At 37.5% G+C, this 19,719-nt stretch overlaps 1 protein-coding gene across 9 annotated transcripts in view; it reads left to right on the top strand.

The window, feature by feature from the left end:
- The window catches only part of KCNH7 (potassium voltage-gated channel subfamily H member 7), a 492,691-nt gene that overhangs the window by 369,471 nt on the left and 103,501 nt on the right, over positions 1–19,719 (top strand). For 6 of the 9 annotated variants that reach the window (XM_058715116.1, XM_058715124.1, XM_058715117.1 and 3 more), the window contains one exon: positions 4,958–5,026. The exons of the other annotated variants lie outside the window; for them this stretch is intronic. In XM_058715116.1, coding sequence (XP_058571099.1) covers positions 4,958–5,026 — 69 coding nt within the window. The remainder of the gene's footprint in view (positions 1–4,957; positions 5,027–19,719) is intronic. 9 annotated transcript variants of the gene reach the window in all.

Raw genomic sequence — 19,719 nt, forward strand, 5'->3', positions numbered from 1 at the left:
GGTGACCAGCCCCCCATCTGCAGGTGACCTTAGGTGACCTAGGGGCTTTCCAGAGTCACCTCATTAACATAACAAAATCACATTTGTCATTCTCTTCACTTAGGAAAGTCAAGGGTTTTAGAGCTCTGTGCTAGGAACAGGGAGAAAGACCAAATTCGTGTTTCTTATTATAAACCATAATATCATGGTCATGAATCAAAAATTACATTTAATTAAAAAGTCTAAATTCAACAGTTATTTTTATAAAGCCTTATTGATTCTTCACTCATGAAATTACAAAAAACAAAAGTCACAGTACTTCTACAGTATGTTTTAAATGTTTTCATAAACTTCATTTCTTGCCTAAACTAATATAAAATCATGCAAACCTCAATAAAACTGTACAGATCATCTTGAACTGCCAGAAATACTAATAATCACAAAATTCCAAATTAAATTAGAAATGTAATGCAGGAGTCCAAAATTGCCTCTGAACACTTCCAATTTAATATGACGTTGGTTTTGCATTCATTATCTTACTGTTATTTATAGAATACTATCAAACTTGGCTCAGCAAAACAGAAATCTTCATCTAGTGTTTTCCCATTATCCTGGGTTTGATCTGTGTCTATACATGCAAATTGAAATGAAAAACAGTATTTGTGGATCTGCAAGTAAAAATAAAGCACATTCATCAGGATAATTATGGATTTCATATTTGTGAGTGCTTACCAGCTGTAAGTCAAAGTTTTATGTACAGTAGTGATACAAAAATATGTAAGTCAAGGTCTTTACCTTCAAGGGTCTTTTACTGAATACAAAGCTTTGATCTTTGAGATCCGGGATTATGTCACTGAGTTTTCTCTGGACAAATAAATATATTCTATCTATCTAAGTTATGATGAGAAAAAGATAAAAAGTAACTATAGACACTTAAGTAGCCATTGACTACTAAAAGCATGTTTTTTGCTTTAAAATAAAGATGTTCATAATTTTGAAAAGGGAAATGTGTGATTTTTAAAAAGCAACATTAATTTTTTATCTCTTTTTACTATATACTATATGCATATCAAAACTGATCATTATTTGCTGACATGTTCTACATTAAAATACAGTTTATTTCGGTTTAAAACGCCTAATTAGTTCAAAAGTCATACTTCTCCATACTCTAGATGAGGAAGCACAGCAACCATATGAAGCCCTAATGGCAACTAAGAGCCAAAGCTTGTAGAGCAAGCATTTAGGTATGATTGCTTTAAAAAATAAATAAATAAAACACCTGTTTGGTTTTGTACATTCATCATATATTTTTAAATGAAGGAAGGAGAAAATATCACCTTCTTTAAAAGTTTTGTCAGCCAAAAAAAACATGTTGAAAATAGATGCTTGAAGAAAAGAAGCAAAATACCCGTGGTCACAAAAGACAGGTAAAAATAATTTGGCTCAGCATACATAGTGATAGCCTGGTTGCTACGGCAACAGAGACACAGAAAGATTGTGGATATCTGTTGCCAAGAAGTTTCGTTTTTAATCCCCCCAGTTTGTGTGAGCCTTGGGTTAACGTCAGACCCAGAGACAGAAAGGAAGTTTTGAAAGGAGAGTTTCTTTGCTCATTTGCCCTCATAGCCTAGGGGCTGGGACAAACTTAGTTCAAAGTGGGTTGCCTAATGAGAGTAGGCAGAAGGAGTAAATTTTTCATATTTCACAGGATGAGAATCAGGCAAAGGATTTTTATCAGCTATGGAAATTCCAGAGCAGACATGCCATTGTCTCATACCAGGCAGCACAAGGCCTTGTAATGTTAAGTAGCTGTGAACTGTCCCTAGAGTTAAGAAATTAATTCAACCATGGAATCTTATTCGAAAGGAAATCCCAAATAATACAGTAAAATAAAATAAAATAAAATAAAATAAAATATCCCATTGATTTTCTGGATGGTGATATCCTGGGTAATATATTATCCCCTCTAGCCCTAGTTCTCTATATTGTGGAAATCACATTTATAATGGAAACTATATAGTTAGATAATAAACCCTCTAAAACTCAATTGCTTTAAAAGAGTTCATTAAAAAGCAGTTAATCTTCATAGAATTTTAATATTCAAAGAAACTTAGATAGCATCTTCCCTAGGTTTTTTTCAAAACTTCCTGATCAATGGAATCATCTGGAACACTTCTCTCTTTCTCCCGTCCATCCCCAACACACATACACTCCCTAGAAAATCGATAAAGTTCAGTGGAGTCCAAGGATTCTGATTTTTAGCAATCTCCATTCCATTTGCAACCTCTACTTTCACATTTTTAAGATGAGACAAATTTGGGAAATATGGATGTAGCTTAATCCTTTCATTATGCAGCTAAAGAAACTAAAAGGAAAACCCAAGTAGAAAGCTAGGTTTTATCTTTCTTTATTGTTATTGTAGGTGTATCTCTTTCTGTAGATTTCTGAATGAGATAAAAACATATTAATTCTTACTTATGCAATTCATATTGGAGAAACAGACTTACTTTCATAGGCAAACTACTGAGTCCAAGAGAAACTATTGCCATTTTCACTTACTGGACAACCCTCTAAGAAACAATCTCCATTTAAGAACATTTTTCTAGAGAACATAGGCTGGAGTGCTCCAAAGTCTCTTCAGAACACTGGTCTCACAAACATTTCCTAGCAGAAAACTTTTCTTATTCAAATAACACCACTGCCATCTCCCCCCCCACCGGGGATTACCATAGCAAATTAGCACATTAGAAGTTTTCAGAAGTCCTAATTTACAGAAATCTGTACAACTTTTACTCAATATTTTTGATGACTGTTTGCTTGATGGATATTTGCTTGGCTCAATGTTTCATCTTTTTACCCATTTTTATTTTTCTATTTTATTTTATTTTTTGTTTTTATTTTTTTTGAGATTTTATTTTTAAATAACTCTGCACTCAACATGGGACTCCGTCTTACAAGCATGAGATCATGAGTCATATGCTCAACTGACTGGGCTGGCCAGATGCCCCATCAGAAACCATTTCTAATGTCTGTTTATATATAATACATGTATTGATATTCTGAGGAATTCATATTTAAGGGCAGATTCTCTAGGAAATACCAGCCCAGACAAAAGGCTTTTTCATGGCTAACTATGAGCACTGTAGTTCAATTTAAACGTGGATGTGATAGAAATCTTAAAACTTTTAAAAGAAACAAGGTTGGGATCGGCACGAGACAATAGAGATGGGAAGAAGGTAGTACATGTTAAGTACTACATTTTTCTTCCTTATTTTAATGAAGTCCGCCTAGGTTTCTTTTCAAACCATATAGAATTCAGCTTAGAGGAGCTGGAGAAAATCCCATCTCTATTCCTTTTTCTGTTTTAAATACAGCTGTTTCAAATATAACTGTATTTTGAAGCCTACTATTTAGAATCACTTAGAAATGGAAAAAAATGTGCAGTGCAGGATCATGAAGGAGAGATTTAACAAGTGTCTTTCTTCTGAGGCTGCCATAGTTGAGGCTGACCTGCTGTGTTTTAGTGGCCATATTGTTGGGAATAGAGAACTTGCTTTTTCTGCCCCTCGTTCCCATATCCGGAGGTTGGTGGTATCACGATATCACTTTAATGGTGGGGAAGGGATGAGGTGGCCTGTGATATGAGGTGAACCAGGTCACATAAACATGCCATTTTCCACAGTTCCTTGGCACTTCTATATCATTCTGGTGTCTCAGTTCTCCTTTCCAGATGGAGCAGAAAATATTTAAAAATGGTCTGCAGCTAGCTCCTGGTGCCTATTGATCCTTCTTACATTTGAAGTGAAGAATCAAGCTGACAAATCTCCATACTATTCCTAGGAACACAGTCTTGATTTTCAGGTCATGGCAACAGTGTTAGGTGAAACTGAGTGAAGAAAAGATGTACTGAGAGAAATATCCTAATACTATTTCTTTGTTGACTGGCACCTGTCGGTTGAGCTATGCAATCCTGTTCCAAGTGATAAACTGTCATTTGTAAATTATGCCCATAGCTATATCCATTATTCATGGGCTGGTATTAGAGAATAGTGATTTCAGGCCCCTAAATTTTCCTACCTGCAGGCACCTGAATTACTTCCAAAACTGTTACGTTACCTCGTGTGCCCTTGCAATTTTTCTACCATCATCAGATCCTAACAGCCCACTTTGTGTCTCAGATAAAGACAGCTTCTTCCCCTCCTTTTCCTATATTTCCTTCTACAAAAATGAATGAATAAATCCTAATGAATGAATGTCCAGTAAATGGACAGCAAACTGCAACCATGAGATTTCAGTATAAAGCTAACTGGAAAAAAGAAGAAGTATTTCCCAAAGAACAAGTATTACTGTCTACTCTATACAACTTATTACTTGAAAGTGGGTAAAAATTAAGGCATTAACTTTCTGGATATTAAAAAGAGAAATCATTACCATATTTTTACATTTTAGAACTATTTTATATTATTTATATGATGAATTAAAATAACCCCTCTGCCTAGACTTCTCATTAGTCACTTTAAGATTTTGAATATGCTTCTTACATAGATTTCCTCAAAATTTTCTGCATTTTGGAACCAAATTAGTCCTTTAGAATCAGAGGGGAAAACAATCTTTTCAGAGGGAAGTTGAAGGAATCTTGCCTTCAACGAGACAGTTTTGTTCTATCCTGAATCTTGAAACCGTCCCCTTTTTTTAAGTTCAGGGAAGATACCAGAGACATAGGTTTTTTTAGTTCCTATTTCCAAGCAGCAATATTGTCTAGCATATCAAACTGCCAATAAAAACATTATTACATGTTGAATGACTGGATTGGGGTACATCGTGACAGTGGCAGTCTTTCTGATTTCTTCACCATGTTTTTGCTTTAGCAGTAAAGACAAAATAACGTAATATAGAGAAATACTCTAGTGCTATTTTGGAGGAAATCTCCTTTACAAAATATAATTGTTCCAATAGTTTTGTAACTTGTGCTCCGTAGGGTAATAGGTGCCAAGAAGCAGGATGGGACCAAAGGGAAGGACCTCTGGGACCCCCACATTATGGCCAGGTTGGTCAGATCCACTTCATTCCAAGTGGCTTTATATATTGACTTTCTCTTAAGGTTTCATATGTGTGTATATGTTTTGAGGAATTTGAAAGGGTCAGACACTAAACTTTGCTCTAGTCTACTATTTACTTTGTGGTTTCTTTTATCGCAATCTCTGACTTTTTCATTGATTCTAGTCAAGAGTTTGTTTTTATAGAGAATTTTGAGATAAGTGAATTATCCAGAGTCCCACAAATTGTTAACTGAATACCCAAGACTCGTACCTTCATTTCTGGACTTGGAGTCCAGGATTTTTTCCACTTGACATGCCTACTTGAGAGCAGGACCATTTTGATTCCTGTATACTCTCCTTTCCACTAAACTGGCAGGATCCCAGAATCTATTCAGCCTCCTAGTCCAACTTCTAACTCCAACCCTCTTCTTTACAGGATAAATTGTTCAAGTAGCATAGGCACCACTGAATGTGAGTCTTCATAACTAGTTAAAACCAAGTAATCAAACAGACTACTTTTTTGAACATGAGTATTCTACTACCTGTCTCAAGAATAAGACAGAAAATTAACTATGTGGGAAAGCAAACAATTTTTTTTTAAACACAGTCACTAAAATTTAGACTGTTATTACTCATTTGTTCTGAGAATACTCTCGGGAAAAAAAAATCTGTTGCTACTTTTGTGCCAGCAGTTTCAAATGTAGAATTGATATCGTCAGGAAGAAACACAATATACAAGAACTTTAAAAAGGCAACAAAGAAAACAGAGAAGTTCTGTTCCTTAAGAAATTAGTGTTATCATTGAAAAATAGGATTCCCAAATGAGGTCAAGAGCAGTAATTTGACATTCCAGAATCCCTCTTCCACTATACTTAAAATTAAAATCTAATATCAAAAGGCCACAAAGCAATATACAGAAATATATGAGAAACAGGTGCCTTGTGGGTAGGGGAAATAGCTTAAAACTTGATTTAACCAGTATGGCTCCTTGTCCACAGTATTTGAAGAGGTTACAATGTAAAATTTTATAATTATTGATTTTAATTATAAAATTAAGGTAAGACTTTAAAAAATATATTCTAGGGGCGCCTGGGTGGCGCAGTCGGTTAAGCGTCCGACTTCAGCCAGGTCACGATCTCGCGGTCCGTGAGTTCGAGCCCCGCGTCAGGCTCTGGGCTGATGGCTTGGAGCCTGGAGCCTGTTTCCGATTCTGTGTCTCCCTCTCTCTCTGCCCCTCCCCCGTTCATGCTCTGTCTCTCTCTGTCCCCAAAAAAAAAAAAAAAAAAAAAATATATATATATATATATATATATATATATATATATATATATATTCTATTTTTTTAAGTTTATTTACTTATTTTGAGAGACAGAGCAGGGGAGGGGAAGAGAGAAAGGGAGAGAAAGAGAATCCCAAGCAGGCTCAGTTCTTTCAGCACAGAGCCCAATGCTGGGCTCAAACTCACGAACAGTGAGTTCATGACTTGAGCAGAAATCAAGAGTCAGATGCTTAACTGACTGAGCCACCCAGGCGCCCCTAAAAATATATTCTATGTTTTAACATGTACATCTCTGTTTCCTACCCATATAGAATATCAAATTAGCTATTTTAAAATTTATGAGTCAAGAGTGGAATTTGAGAATATATTAAAATGAGGAATATACCTTGTTTTTTGTTCTGCATGCTATTTTTATGTCCATAGCTTATGAAGAGTTAATTCCTTATTAGTAAGAGTCCTTTCCTATCCTCAACCCTTGAGGGAAAACCCAGAACACAGTTACTGGTACATAACAGTTCCACGAATTTTCAGTTGCAACATATGAAAATTAACCTGCTAATAGTTGGGATATAATTATATTCACTGGGCACTTGACATTCACTTTGTGTTCCAGAAAACATTAAGAATAGACTTTGAAGTTTATAGGGAAGCATTTACTTTTGGTGTAGTTATCCAGTAGAGGAAGGAAAGATTCATGATTAATCTGTGAAGGTTAGGAGAACCTGCTTCTGGAACATTTTCAACTCCCCGAGTTTCTGTAGCTGCGGAAAGCAACAGACATCAATAATATCATTCTCTTTTCTTGCTTTGGCTTAATGCTTCACTTGAGTGACCTGCCTGCGTGTCTTGATTCTGCTTCAAACAATGAGTTTAATGTAGCTATTTAAAAGTACTGGCATTGTTTAAAACAGTTGTTCCCAACACTGACTCAGAGAGAAAACTTTGGTATTTTAATGAGGCAATTCCTTTTTTGCACTATCACCCACATCGACTCACTTCAGTATATCCTTTGGAATTGACTCCTCTCATCTTTCTGGAAAACGTGTGTGCACGTGCGCACACACACACACACACACACACACTGCAGAAGACATTTGAATATTTTCTCTCCTCAAAGCACCCTCACACTGCGTATGCTTTCCCCTTTCTTGCCACTTGTGTTCTTACTCCTCACCAACACATACTGTCTGTTCTGAGCAAAGAGTCTCCTTAAGTCTCCATTTTTTCTACTTACAAGACCTGGAGGGCGGCTGGCAGGATTCCTACACTTGCAACATTGTCATCCTCTTCTCTATGTATCAAGTCCTACCCGTTTCTGAAATCCATAGCATCTCCATATGTCAGCCTTCACAGCTTGCGTTGATCTCTCCTATCCTTAAACTCTAAGGCACTTCACTTGGTCTATTTTCATAAAACTAAACAATTTATTTTCATGCTGTTTTATATATCTTGGTAGATAGATGATAGATGGATGGATAGATACATACATACATACATACATACATACATACATACATAATTGATAGATGATAGAGGGAGAGAGATGATAATTATTTGTGTGTATGTGTGACTTCATAATGACTTTTTTCATCTTTCTAACTATGCCTTGAACAATAGGATTATAACACCTTTTTAAAATATGCCCCTAAAGACCTAACACAGGGCTCATTCATCAACTGGTAGTCAGGCCCAATAAAATGCTATTTCATATAGTATATTGTTGGCACTCATAAAAGAAGATTCTAATTTCTGATAATACTTTGGCAATAAGAAATAAGGAGCTCATATATCCATTCATTTAACATTTTTAAGTTCCTCTAAGTGTCAGGAGGGTCAAATAAGACATATGAAAATTAATTCTACTCCTCCTTGTCCTCTCCTGTTACCTTCTGTTAACCAATGGGAAAAGAGCCAGGAATGATAGGGAGACATTGGACTGGATAGAGCAATTTGGACAGGACTAACCTGGGCTGACCTGTAAGAGGTAGAGACTCTGATACCATTAGCTTCCAAATGGAGATAAAAGAATGTCACCAGGATTCAAATTCCAGCCCCCATCCCTTAATACTGCCAGTGTTCTTAGCTACATTGTTTGATCCTTCTGCCTTGAATTCGTAATTAGGATCTGAGTAAGGATGATCTATCTCTTCCTTGTTGTAGGCACTCACTAAATGTTTAGTGGCAGGCCCAAGGCAAAATAGCAAACAGTTCTCTAATTCTTCAGGTATGTACCGAGTATCTACTCTTGAACAGGCTGCTGTGTTGAAAGTCTGGTTACAATGGTAACACATCCCCACCATCTAGGTTTGCAGACAAAGATTGAAAGATTAACAGAAACCATTAAAAAGTATGATAAAAATCATACTGTGGAGTTCAGCGTGACCCGAGAAAGGCCCCTCATCTAACCTAGTGTGGAGGAATAAGAGGCAGCAGTGCCTCCACTGAAATTTGAAGGGAGAAGGTGGACAGAAGCAGCTAGAGACATAAGCAGTGAGGACACACAGTACATACAAACATTCACACAGAGGTTTCCAAGCCAGTGAAATAAGTGAAGCAAAGCCCCAGAAGCCAGTGTAGGTAGAGTATGGTGACATAGCTTCCATTTCTGAATTGCCCTCCTATTTCCTGCCTCCTCTTCCTTGACCCCCTTGCACCTAATAACTTCTTACTCTGTTAGGTAGAACATTGTTTCTGGTCTATATTCCACTCCAAAATACTCCCTCTGTATCCTGGATGACTATCCAATAGACTACCCAAGTGTTTTATAGTAATATACAATATCGGTTAAAAATAAATTCCCCCAGTTCTTCTCATTATAATAAAAATCCATGTTTTCTGAATTTTGCTAATTTGATTGGAGTATTTCATATAAAAAGCTATTTGAAAAACCAGGAGTTTTGGTCCCACTGGGATGTATTTGCATCTTGCAGGAGAAACTCATTAACTCAAATGAATCTTTTATTGATGGAAAGGCCAGGGAGGGAGATGAAGGGATGACGAGCCCAAGAAAAGCTATTTTTAAGAAGCAGGCCTTCTGGTTATGTCTGTATCCTTCCAAACTCCCTGCCACACTACCTTCCTCAGGTATCACTCAACCCCCTGCCATTATCATTTCCCTTTCAGGAGGAGTTCTGGGCTCAGTAAAACAGTCTTCTCCTGATGAAGGAGCATTCATTGTTATTCAAAATAAATTTATAAATGTAGTAGATGGGCTTCCTGTGTTTAGTGTAAACTGAACCATTTACAGGGTAGTCTTTGGTCAGGAAAACTAAGAAAAGTGCAATACACCACAGGTGTCTGTTTAAAACAGTAACATTTCAATAAACCTACATTTTTTAAAAACAATAATTCTTATATGAACTAACCAGAACTCAATTTTTTATAGCTTAGTCTAATGGTTGCCTTCAACTAGAGATTTTCTTTCCTCCCATAAGATCTTGAAATAGCTTCATTAAACCCTTGAGAAATTATGGTCTCCTTGGCAAAATCATTCTTCATAAAATATCGGTTTATATTTGCAATACCTTCAAATAAAATCTAAGATGAGAATGTCATGAAGTAGAAATTAAAATAAATTCCATCCCTCTATCTTGAGGACCAGCCTGAGTTATTTCTATTCTAAGAAAGACAAAGAGTCAGAAATTAATAGAACTTAAAAAGTGGCATTAATAGGGATTCTATCTAGACCCCTCCAAAGTCATTCCCAGGTAGGTAAAAATATTTTTCTTCAGCTCTTAAAATCTGATTCCAGCTATACATACTTCAGTCATCATACGAGTAAGAGCTATCTTCACCACACACACACACACACACACACACACACACACGCAATTCTTTAATGTTGTATCTCAGGTTTAATTCCACTGCCTCTATCCTTTGGGAACATCATATGTTGTGTACCTATGACATATAAGACACTATCTGCTATACAGAAGCAGTATGCACAGTGATTTCCTCTGATGAGTCTAAGTAGGAAGACTATTTGTAATATATGACATAATAGGAGAATATACTACTGAGCTCTGTATGATTAAGAGTAACCTGTATAGGCCAGACTATATTTGCAGTTAGCATTCAGGGAAAGGATATATCTGCATAGTCAGGAGAAATTTCATGGAAAACCAGAGTGGGCCTTGAATGGTGAGCAGCGTTTGGAAGTGTGGAGAAGGCCTGTGGACATGAGGGTGAGCTGAGGCAAGCCCCAGCTGTGGAATTGAGAAGGGTGCACGAGAACACACTCCAGTCTCAAAAAAGTTACCGTTGTGACTTCACACTTTTTATTCTCCATACCTAATTATTTTAGGTCTTTCTGAGTTCCCTCAGATGAATACCCCTTAAAGTGCCTATCTATCCTGTGAGTATACATGTAAACTCCATTTCTAATCTATAAAAATTGAAACAAAGAGTAAAATATGTATTATTACTTGATTTATGTTTAAATTGTGAGCACGAATTTCTCCTTCAGTTGAATTTTGAGTTGTGTTTTGGGTACTGATCATTTGCTCTCATTAATAAATAAGTGTGCTTGCTTGGAATCCGCAAGAATATATACAGTTCATAAGCTTTCTATTTCACCAAAAATCCAAGTCCTGGTACTACTCCTAAACATAAACTAGAACATTTAATTGATATGTAACGGTATCCTTTAGCTAATCAAAAGTTAACATTAGTTTTAAGAGATAAATAATCTATATTCAGTTTATCAATAAATATTAGATATAAATTCAAGATATTGAAAAACCTTTTATATAATTGAAAAGAAGACTTTTAGATCCTCAGATTCCCTATCCCTGTTAGAGGAAGTTAACATTTGCCAGTAATTGAGTCATCCTTACTTACCTAAATTTAGAGTGCAGTACATCTCCCTCCCTCGTGGTTTCTGTGAACAGATCTGAAGCTTTCAAAATAAAAATTTCCCACATGTTTTATTTGTATCAGTTCTGCTTCCTTCTCAAAAGCGCAAGGAAAGCCCAGGGAGCTACAGTGATTAATGACCTGTTCTAGAGTCTAACCTGCTCTATAAAATGTGCTACATTCCAGAGCATAAAAGAAACTCCGAAGTAGGTCAGGAGCTTAAACTGCCCAAGGGCCTACTTTAGACTAGAGGCAAGTAAGTCTGAAATTAAATTAGCACCAGAATTGCAATGACTCCTGATTCCATGGTTTCCTATTGGACCAGGAAGATGGGGATCTACAGTGTGTAATAAAGCCATAAAAACCAAATTCACTCAGACTTACACAATTTTTAATTTGCATTAATTCAGATGATGACCTGGTTCAAAATAGTTGTGAGCATTCTCTAAAGTTGAAGTGGAGTGGAGGGGAGAATTTGCAAAATGAATTAAGGAACCATTCAGCCTGTAAGGCTAGAGACCAACAAAATATGATCAAGGATCATTTTAGAAGAGTCACAGAATGAATGTGCCAATTACAAATAATTCTTACTGAACTTGAGATTTTTATAGCAAACAAGTAGATTAAATCTATACGATGTTCACCACCGTGGTAACACATGATGCTCTGGGACCTTAAGCAGGTCACAGCTGCTTGCTGGACAGTCTGTCGGCCACTTCCGTCTCTAATACTATCATCCACGTGGGACAACCACCAGAGCTGCCAAAGCTGTAAAGACACTACTAAGTGGGAAGAGATGGGGTATCAGTGGGAGGTGGTGAATGCTTCTTACAAGAGAGGCCTAGATTTCTAGGTCCAGGGAATGACTGCAAGTCTCCAGGCAGCTCTTCCAAGTGTGTGAGCTCTACCTGTCTCTAGTCTCACCTCCGTGTGCCACCAACATATCTAGCCCACATCAACCCAAATACCATTTCTTCAAGAACGGCTGCCCCACCCTCACCAGACTGGGTTAAATTCACTCAGTTTTACACTCTCATAGCTCCTTCCTTTTATCATTTATTACACATATCACAATTGTAATCAAATCTTTATCTGTGTAGTTTTTTGTGTCTTACTTGCCTTCTCCCACGAGTATGTAAGCATGGTGAAGACAGGGGCTTATGTCATATTTCTTTCTAATGGTTTTCCCCATGTCTGATACATCGTAGGTGCTCAAGAAATGTCCAATGGATGCATGGATAGCTATATATGAAGAATAGGCATATATTTGAAGAGGCAAAGTGGGGCCAGAGTTCCACCAAAGCCCCTCCTAAACCTTTAGTAGTATTTGGTTTTTAAGATCTAAACAATATTTTACCCAGTAATATCTTTCTATTGAAAGATACTGAAAGTCTTTAAACTGAAAATAAGAAAGGATTATTAATAAAATATATTCTTGGAACAAAATATAATATTTTGCTTCAAATGTGCATCAATATTATTTCCTGGAAAGAAAGAAATGACCAGCTGCTTTCTCTAAGGCCTGCCAAACACACACACACACACACACACACACACACACACACACACGCACACAAACACACACACACCACCACCACCACCAACAACAACAACAACAAAACAGGAAAACTTCCTTCATTTAAAACCTTCCCTTCCCTATCCTATCTCTGAAGCCTACAGGGAAGACCCTGTTGACTTTTTTTCTCAAGTCTGCTTGTCAGGGAAGATAGGACCGAAATTGGGGAAAGAGCCAAAGGAGTAGGACTGTGCCGGGCTCCTTTGTACTCCACAAATCCTGGATCTTGGCTTTACCTCTTGCCAGCTCTGCTCTTTTACTCTCCAAGGGCTTGTTAAACTCTGAACACTTGTGGTGCCTGCAGGGCCTTAGTCTCCTGCTGGGTAAGTCCATAGATAGGAGAGGAGAGCTCTCAACCCGAAAAAGACATCATGGCAGGAAATTCTGCAGAGTGACAGGAATGATCATAAGCCCTAAATCTTTCAAGATACTGCCTTTAATTGTTGCCATGTCCCAGGCAAAAATTGCAAACTTTTCTTTTATCCTTTTTTTTCTCTTCTTACTGCTTGTGAATGAGGTTTAAGTGGCTAGCCTAAGCCTTAGATGTCCTGTTTCCTAATTCCTGAAACATAAAAGATGTTCAGGGATGCGTCTTCTGCCCCTGACCAATGCACATTTTTATTGCTGCAATATAAGCTTCTATTGCAATTGTGGAACTTAACTGTATGCATAACTACTTTTAACATCTGAGAAGTTATGTTTCTACCAGAGGTAACAACAGGATCTTATTTTTTGAAGCTTCACATCTGCAAATATTCTCTGGAAAGCTATTCTTTCTTCCACTTCTAAGGGAATGGCATAAAATGCTTTCTGCCATTATCATTTTCTAGAGATAGTATAGGGGTTAACCTCTGTTTGATCAATTATCTCAAGATTTAGTTGTATTTAAAGATGTTTTTAAATGTATTAATAAATGTACTAATGAATCTATAATCTTAAAGATACAGAGTAAATGATATATAACTTAGCAAAATGGAACTAATTTGAAATGAACCGGTAAGAACATGCTTCATTAGTTTAAGATTTACAACCTTTATTTGAAATATATATTACATTAAAGATATAAAATCTACTATAAAAATCACCTCATTTCACCTTCTGTCTTCATAACAAGGTAAATGATAGTCTCAAGATAATGAGTTTTTCTGAATCACTGAATGTATTAAGATGCTCTGAGATATTCTTATCTGACAGTAATCCAGGCAAATATTAATATTTTGGTGCAGCCTTTGGTATAATGAATATGTTTTAGAGGATTAGCACTAGAAGTTTGCTCTGTATATAAAACTCTGGTGTAATTTTGACCAGAAAGTTTCAGGACATTATTTCAGCAGGTTACATTGAGAAAACGGAGGCTTGATAGGTTGAACTTCATTAATGGGTGCCAGACTCCTTTAATGACATGCCAAGCTTCAGGGGCTTCATCCAGGTTCTAAATGGTCAGGACAAGGCTTGCCAATTTGCTTTGCTGAAGGCACAGAGATCCCCCTCAAAAGGGTCTTCTCCAATTGCAGCTTTCTGGGTTAATGTATTCTAGGCTGAATTATCTCATCCAATGATTGCTGCCCTGGGAATTTCAGTGTTCGTACAAACTAACAACGTCCACCAGACAAGCATCAGCAATACCCAGCTGGCTCTTTGTCCCCCGTGGGAAATTTTCTCAGTCAGAGCCTGGTAATTGTTTAGCCCAGCTGCTGCAGTTCCAAGGGTGCCAGCTCATCTGAGCCAACTGTATGCACAGAGCTCATGACTCATAAGACTGAGAAATACACATCATAGTGGGGCGGGGCTTCAAGGACTCCATTTTAAATTTGCTCTCTTTTTTGTCAACTGTTTGGGGGGAGAATACGTAATGAAAGGCAGTTATTCAAGGGTTACAAATATACTATGCAGTCATGAAATTCCACCATAAGAGTGCATAATAATCTCATCCATATCAAAACGCATTCACTGTATGTCTCAACAGTCACTTACTTGGCTGTGCTCTATGTGTTACAACAACTATACCGTAACAGTGTGGTTTCTTCCATATGCCCGGATGTAGAATAAAGAACTGGCTCGATATCCAGAGCGAGGGGCAATTTGGGTGGAGGCTGGGAGTTCAAGCCCCATTATCTGGCTTCATGCCATGTTAGCTCGCATAAGGGTTCACTCTCAGATCTTCCAAAGTTATGCTGGAGATGCCAAAAAATATATTTTGTCAGAAAAGTAGACAAAAACAGATGATATAAACAGTTTGAATTCCTCAGGCCTTTACTGTCAATTAGAGGTAGTAATATCCTCCTGGAAAAATCCACCTACGTAGTATTCTGTACACAAATGGCATCATTAAATAGTGTCAGCCTGCCACATTTATACCAAGTGTCTCCAGGGGCTGATGGTATATGTGATGACTCCTGATGTTTTAGTTAGCTGCTACTGAGAAATAAATTACAAAATCTTCGTGACTGAAAACAAGCAGCATTTATTATCTCAGTTTCTGTGGGTCAGGAATCAAAGAGAAGTTTAGCTAGGTGGCTCTGCTCAGGGCCTTCACAAGGCTGCAAGAAGGTGACAGCATGCACACAGTCATCTCAAGGCTTGGACTAGGGTGGGATCTGCTTCCAAGCTCACTCCTGAGGCTAATGACTGACCTCAGAAGATCCTCTCCTGACTTCACTCACATGGCCTCCCAACAGGACTGCCTCACACTATGGCAGTTGGCTTCTTCCAAAGCAGCAATCCAAGAGAGGCTGACAGAGCACTTGTAGGAATGAAGCCACAGTTTTTTTATAACCTCATATTGAGAGTGACATCCTACTTCATCCACCATATTCTATTCATTAGAAGCAAGTCAGTAAGTTCAGCCTACACTCAAGAGAAGCAATTGGACAAAGACATTGAATACCAGAAAGCAGAATCATCAGGGACCATCATCATAGGGGCTGCCTACCACACTGAGGGTCTCTCTTAGTCTAAAACCTCAGCATTTATCTCTGGAATTATAGCAACCACCTCTAATTAGACCCAGAGCCTAATTTTGATCCCCTCCTATCAACCTACCCTTGCTATGGTGAAGTGGTTTTTAAAAACTGCAAATCTGAATATGTCATCTAACAACTCCTGTCTTCAGGAGAATGTCAAACCTTCTTAATATGACACACAAGACCCTTTATGTATGGTGCATAAATGCAATATCAGATGGTCTCTAAGGTCGTGGGCTATAAAGCCAGGCTCCACAATTTATCAGTTTTATGGCCTTGAGCAAGTTTATTAACCTCACTGGGCTTTGATTTCTTTGTCAAAACCTGAGACAACACAGTGTCTAGCACATAGTAAGACCTCAATAAGAATAAGTTGTTATAACTTTCCATTTATCTGAGGCCATTTCACAACATATCATGCAACTAACTAAACCAACCTACAGTGAGGAGGCCATTTTGACCTCTTACAAGGCTGTTTTCTTTGCTTGGGAAGCCTTTCCCCATTCTCCTTTACCTGAGAACTTTTGTTTATGCTTAAATACTCAATTTAGGAGTTCAGTTTTCCTCCTGGGCTAGGTGCATCTTCTTGTATTCCCTCAGCTCACATGCCTAACTGCTTATAGTACTTATCACACTGTGTTGTCATTGTCTATTTTTCTATGGCCTTGTGGAAATGTGAGCTCCTCAAGAGAAAGAATAAATCTTACATTTCTACATCTACAGAGCCTAGCTCGGTGACTGGCACAGAGTATGTCCCCAATATATGTGGTGGAATGATTTACTAAACAAGCAATTTGAGAGATTTCTGATGCAGCCTCCTTCCTTCTTCATTTCTTAATACTACTGCTTGCCCTCACTTATTCATACCTTCACCTACAGGTCCTGGTTCCATAAGAATATTTCAACTATGGCTTTGAAGAGACTGTTGCACGAACTGCTATTCTTTGTTTAGATCAAAGAACATGTTTCTCTTTGCTTGCAGCTCTTAACACACAAATTGGATGAAAACCCATATCTCTTTTACTGATTTCCTTTTACTTGGGCTTTTGAAGTCAACACCTTTGTAATAACTGCATTGTTTCGCAAACCAAACTCCTCAGATAGGCATTTAAGGCTGCACTCAAACTATTTCCTTCAGCCCCTTCCATCCACACCATCTCTACACCCCCTTCTTCCTTTGCCTACACACACATACACACACAAACACATGCACACACATACACATACACATACAAACACACGCACACATACTAAGCACACACACAAGAATATACACACACAAATACATACATATGCAAACACACAAATATATACACAAAAAAACTAACTGCCTGGGATTCAATATGGACACTTCTTAAAATTCAAACTCCTAAGCCTCACCTAGATTCAGAGAGCAGAGGAGAGGAAATCAGCCTTTTGACAAGTTTCATGGGTAATCCTCATACATAGAAAGGCTTGAAGATCATAGCCCTTGTCCCGCTGAATGGTCTTGATGAGCATGTCTCCAAGCTTTGCTAGTGTTCCTGAAAAGCATCTCATTTCCAACTGAAAAAAACAATCCCAGTTACCCTTTAAGATTTACTCAAATAGCACCCTTGTCAAGCATTCCTCGATGGCCCCACAGCAGTTGATGGATTCTGTTTGGCCCTTGGCACACATTATGAAAATTATTAGTTTGCATGTTCATTCTCCAGGTCAGTTCAAGAACAAGTTCAGTGCAAGGACCACCTCTGACAGCACTTTCGGTACAAGATCAAAAGTAGTCATTGTTCAATGTTACCTGATATTTTAGCTATTACATTAAAATACTATTTTGCTCTCAAATGTGTTATCCTGTATTAGTCTATAAGACTTTACTTTTTAAAACATAAAAAAAATATCATAGGAGTATTTAGCCATAGCGTGCCACCTTAACGTTTCAAAGACATTATAATAACGAATATATAGCTTCCCCAAGATATATAAATAGGACATTAAATTAAATTCTTCTGCCAAGACATTTGTTGATAATCTTGCATAATTTGGAATAGCTAACTGCAAACTAGATAATGTATAACTTTTAGTTATATTGGCATAATGGCTTTATATTCCATAGTACAAAGGCATAAGTTCAGATCGTATTGGTATTTTTATTTCTATTTGGATGTCCCAGTTATTTTAATACTTTGAGATTGCTGCTGAGTTTTTCTTCTCTCACTGCAACTTGGACTCTATCAGGTGGCCGGTAAACAGACTCCTCCAACTTAAACAGTCACCAAGGTTCAATAACCAAAAGCATTCAAAGGCAGCCATTGCTGAGTCTACCACTACCAGGGTGGCTGTTCCAAGATGGGGAGGATCGAGAGGTACGGGCAGCAGAACACCTGAGCAGCTGACAGAGTCGGCTCCTGGCACATAAATGCACAAGCTTGCCAGTTGATCAAGCATGGCAGATTACATTTAGAATTCAGTTGACATATTGATTTCACAACCTTCGGTGAAAGAATCACTTTCAGCTTTTTTGTGACATGACGTCTGCTGACTAACCTCTTCCCTAAAGCCAGGCAATTTCCATAGCTTTCCAGTCCTCAGTCAGTGGGGGATTCTTTAGGCTGTATGGTTTCCCTTTTAATATCCTGTGAATTCCCAGAACAAAGCTTTCTCCACTATCATTAGAAGGAATTAAAACCTATCATGGAATCGTATAGAATTATTTGTAAATGATATGCTGATTATGGTAATCCACCTCTTTCCCTCAAGAACAGAAGTGGGCAAAAGTTGATAAAGCAATGGATCTCTTTATTTTTAAGTGATTCTTTCTCCCTTTAAAATCATTCACTATTACTTTATTGAATATTTAATATATTAGAATCACCTCTCTTCATTCCACAACTTATTTATGATGCTAATGCCAGTTAAATTGTTGCAAATTTCCTAGACATTAGATAATTTTGAGTATTCTGGCTGAGCACCCATTACTTTAAGCCCATTGCCAGTCCTTAAATTGAATATGGAACCTAAACTAGTCATCATGAAACGTGACTATACAGCATGTATAGTAAGTCACAGCAATGTGGTTTTGATGTCTTCTAAGCTTTCTTTCATGATATGATATTGCCAACCAAAGCTTCCTACCACATTTTAACCTGTAGTGCTATTTTTGGACTCTAGCCAACATACCAACATTGATACATGAGCGTGCGCGCGCACACACACACACACACACACACACACACGCTACTATATTTATACACTCATTTGCATCACAGTTATAAGCTTACCCCCTAACCACTGAACTTATAGTGGCAAGGAAAAAGGTGCATTCAATTAAACAGAAAGATAAGACAACACACTACTGAGATGTTAAGTTTGATTTCTTGCCATGCTGGGTAAAGTCTGATTACTTTCAGAGGTTGAGTTTAGTTCAAAGGAACACTCTATGAAAGCAAATATTGAAGATGGATTTGACAAATAATTGAATGGTGGCCAGTCTATCTTCTAGGAAAATAGATGCCTTTTCTGGATCCATAGCTGCTTAAAAATGCGTAGAAAAAAGATGAAAAAGAAAGAGATGCATGACTGCATAGTAGGATGCACACTTGCATGGTACTTAGTGGGTTTGGGGATCAATGTATAATACTAATATACGTAGTTAACTATAGTCAGCTCCTACGTGCACCCTCAAGAATACAGTACACACCATTACTCAGCAGGACTAACTGAATTGTCCCTGTACAGAATAATATCCTTGTGACCAAAATAATTAATCTGAGGCAGCTTTCACTCTAGGACATTTCAATTAACACAAAATACACTTGGGCAGAAATCTTAGCACTCAGTGGTCTGCCTCTATGAAGTCCTGCCATTGCCTATCTAATAAGTGTATAGGATACATCTTATGCTTAAAAATTGCAGTCATGTATTGGAATTCTTTCCTTTTATGATAGAGTTTGAATACAATATCACCAACACAATAACCACTCCCAACTAGCAGAGTAATTTACAGTACAAAAAATGCAGTAACAATCAGAAACTTAGACTATGTTAGGG

The sequence above is a fragment of the Neofelis nebulosa genome, chromosome 2 (genome assembly GCF_028018385.1).
Source record: "Neofelis nebulosa isolate mNeoNeb1 chromosome 2, mNeoNeb1.pri, whole genome shotgun sequence".
In the NCBI taxonomy this organism is placed as follows: Eukaryota; Metazoa; Chordata; class Mammalia; order Carnivora; family Felidae; genus Neofelis; species Neofelis nebulosa.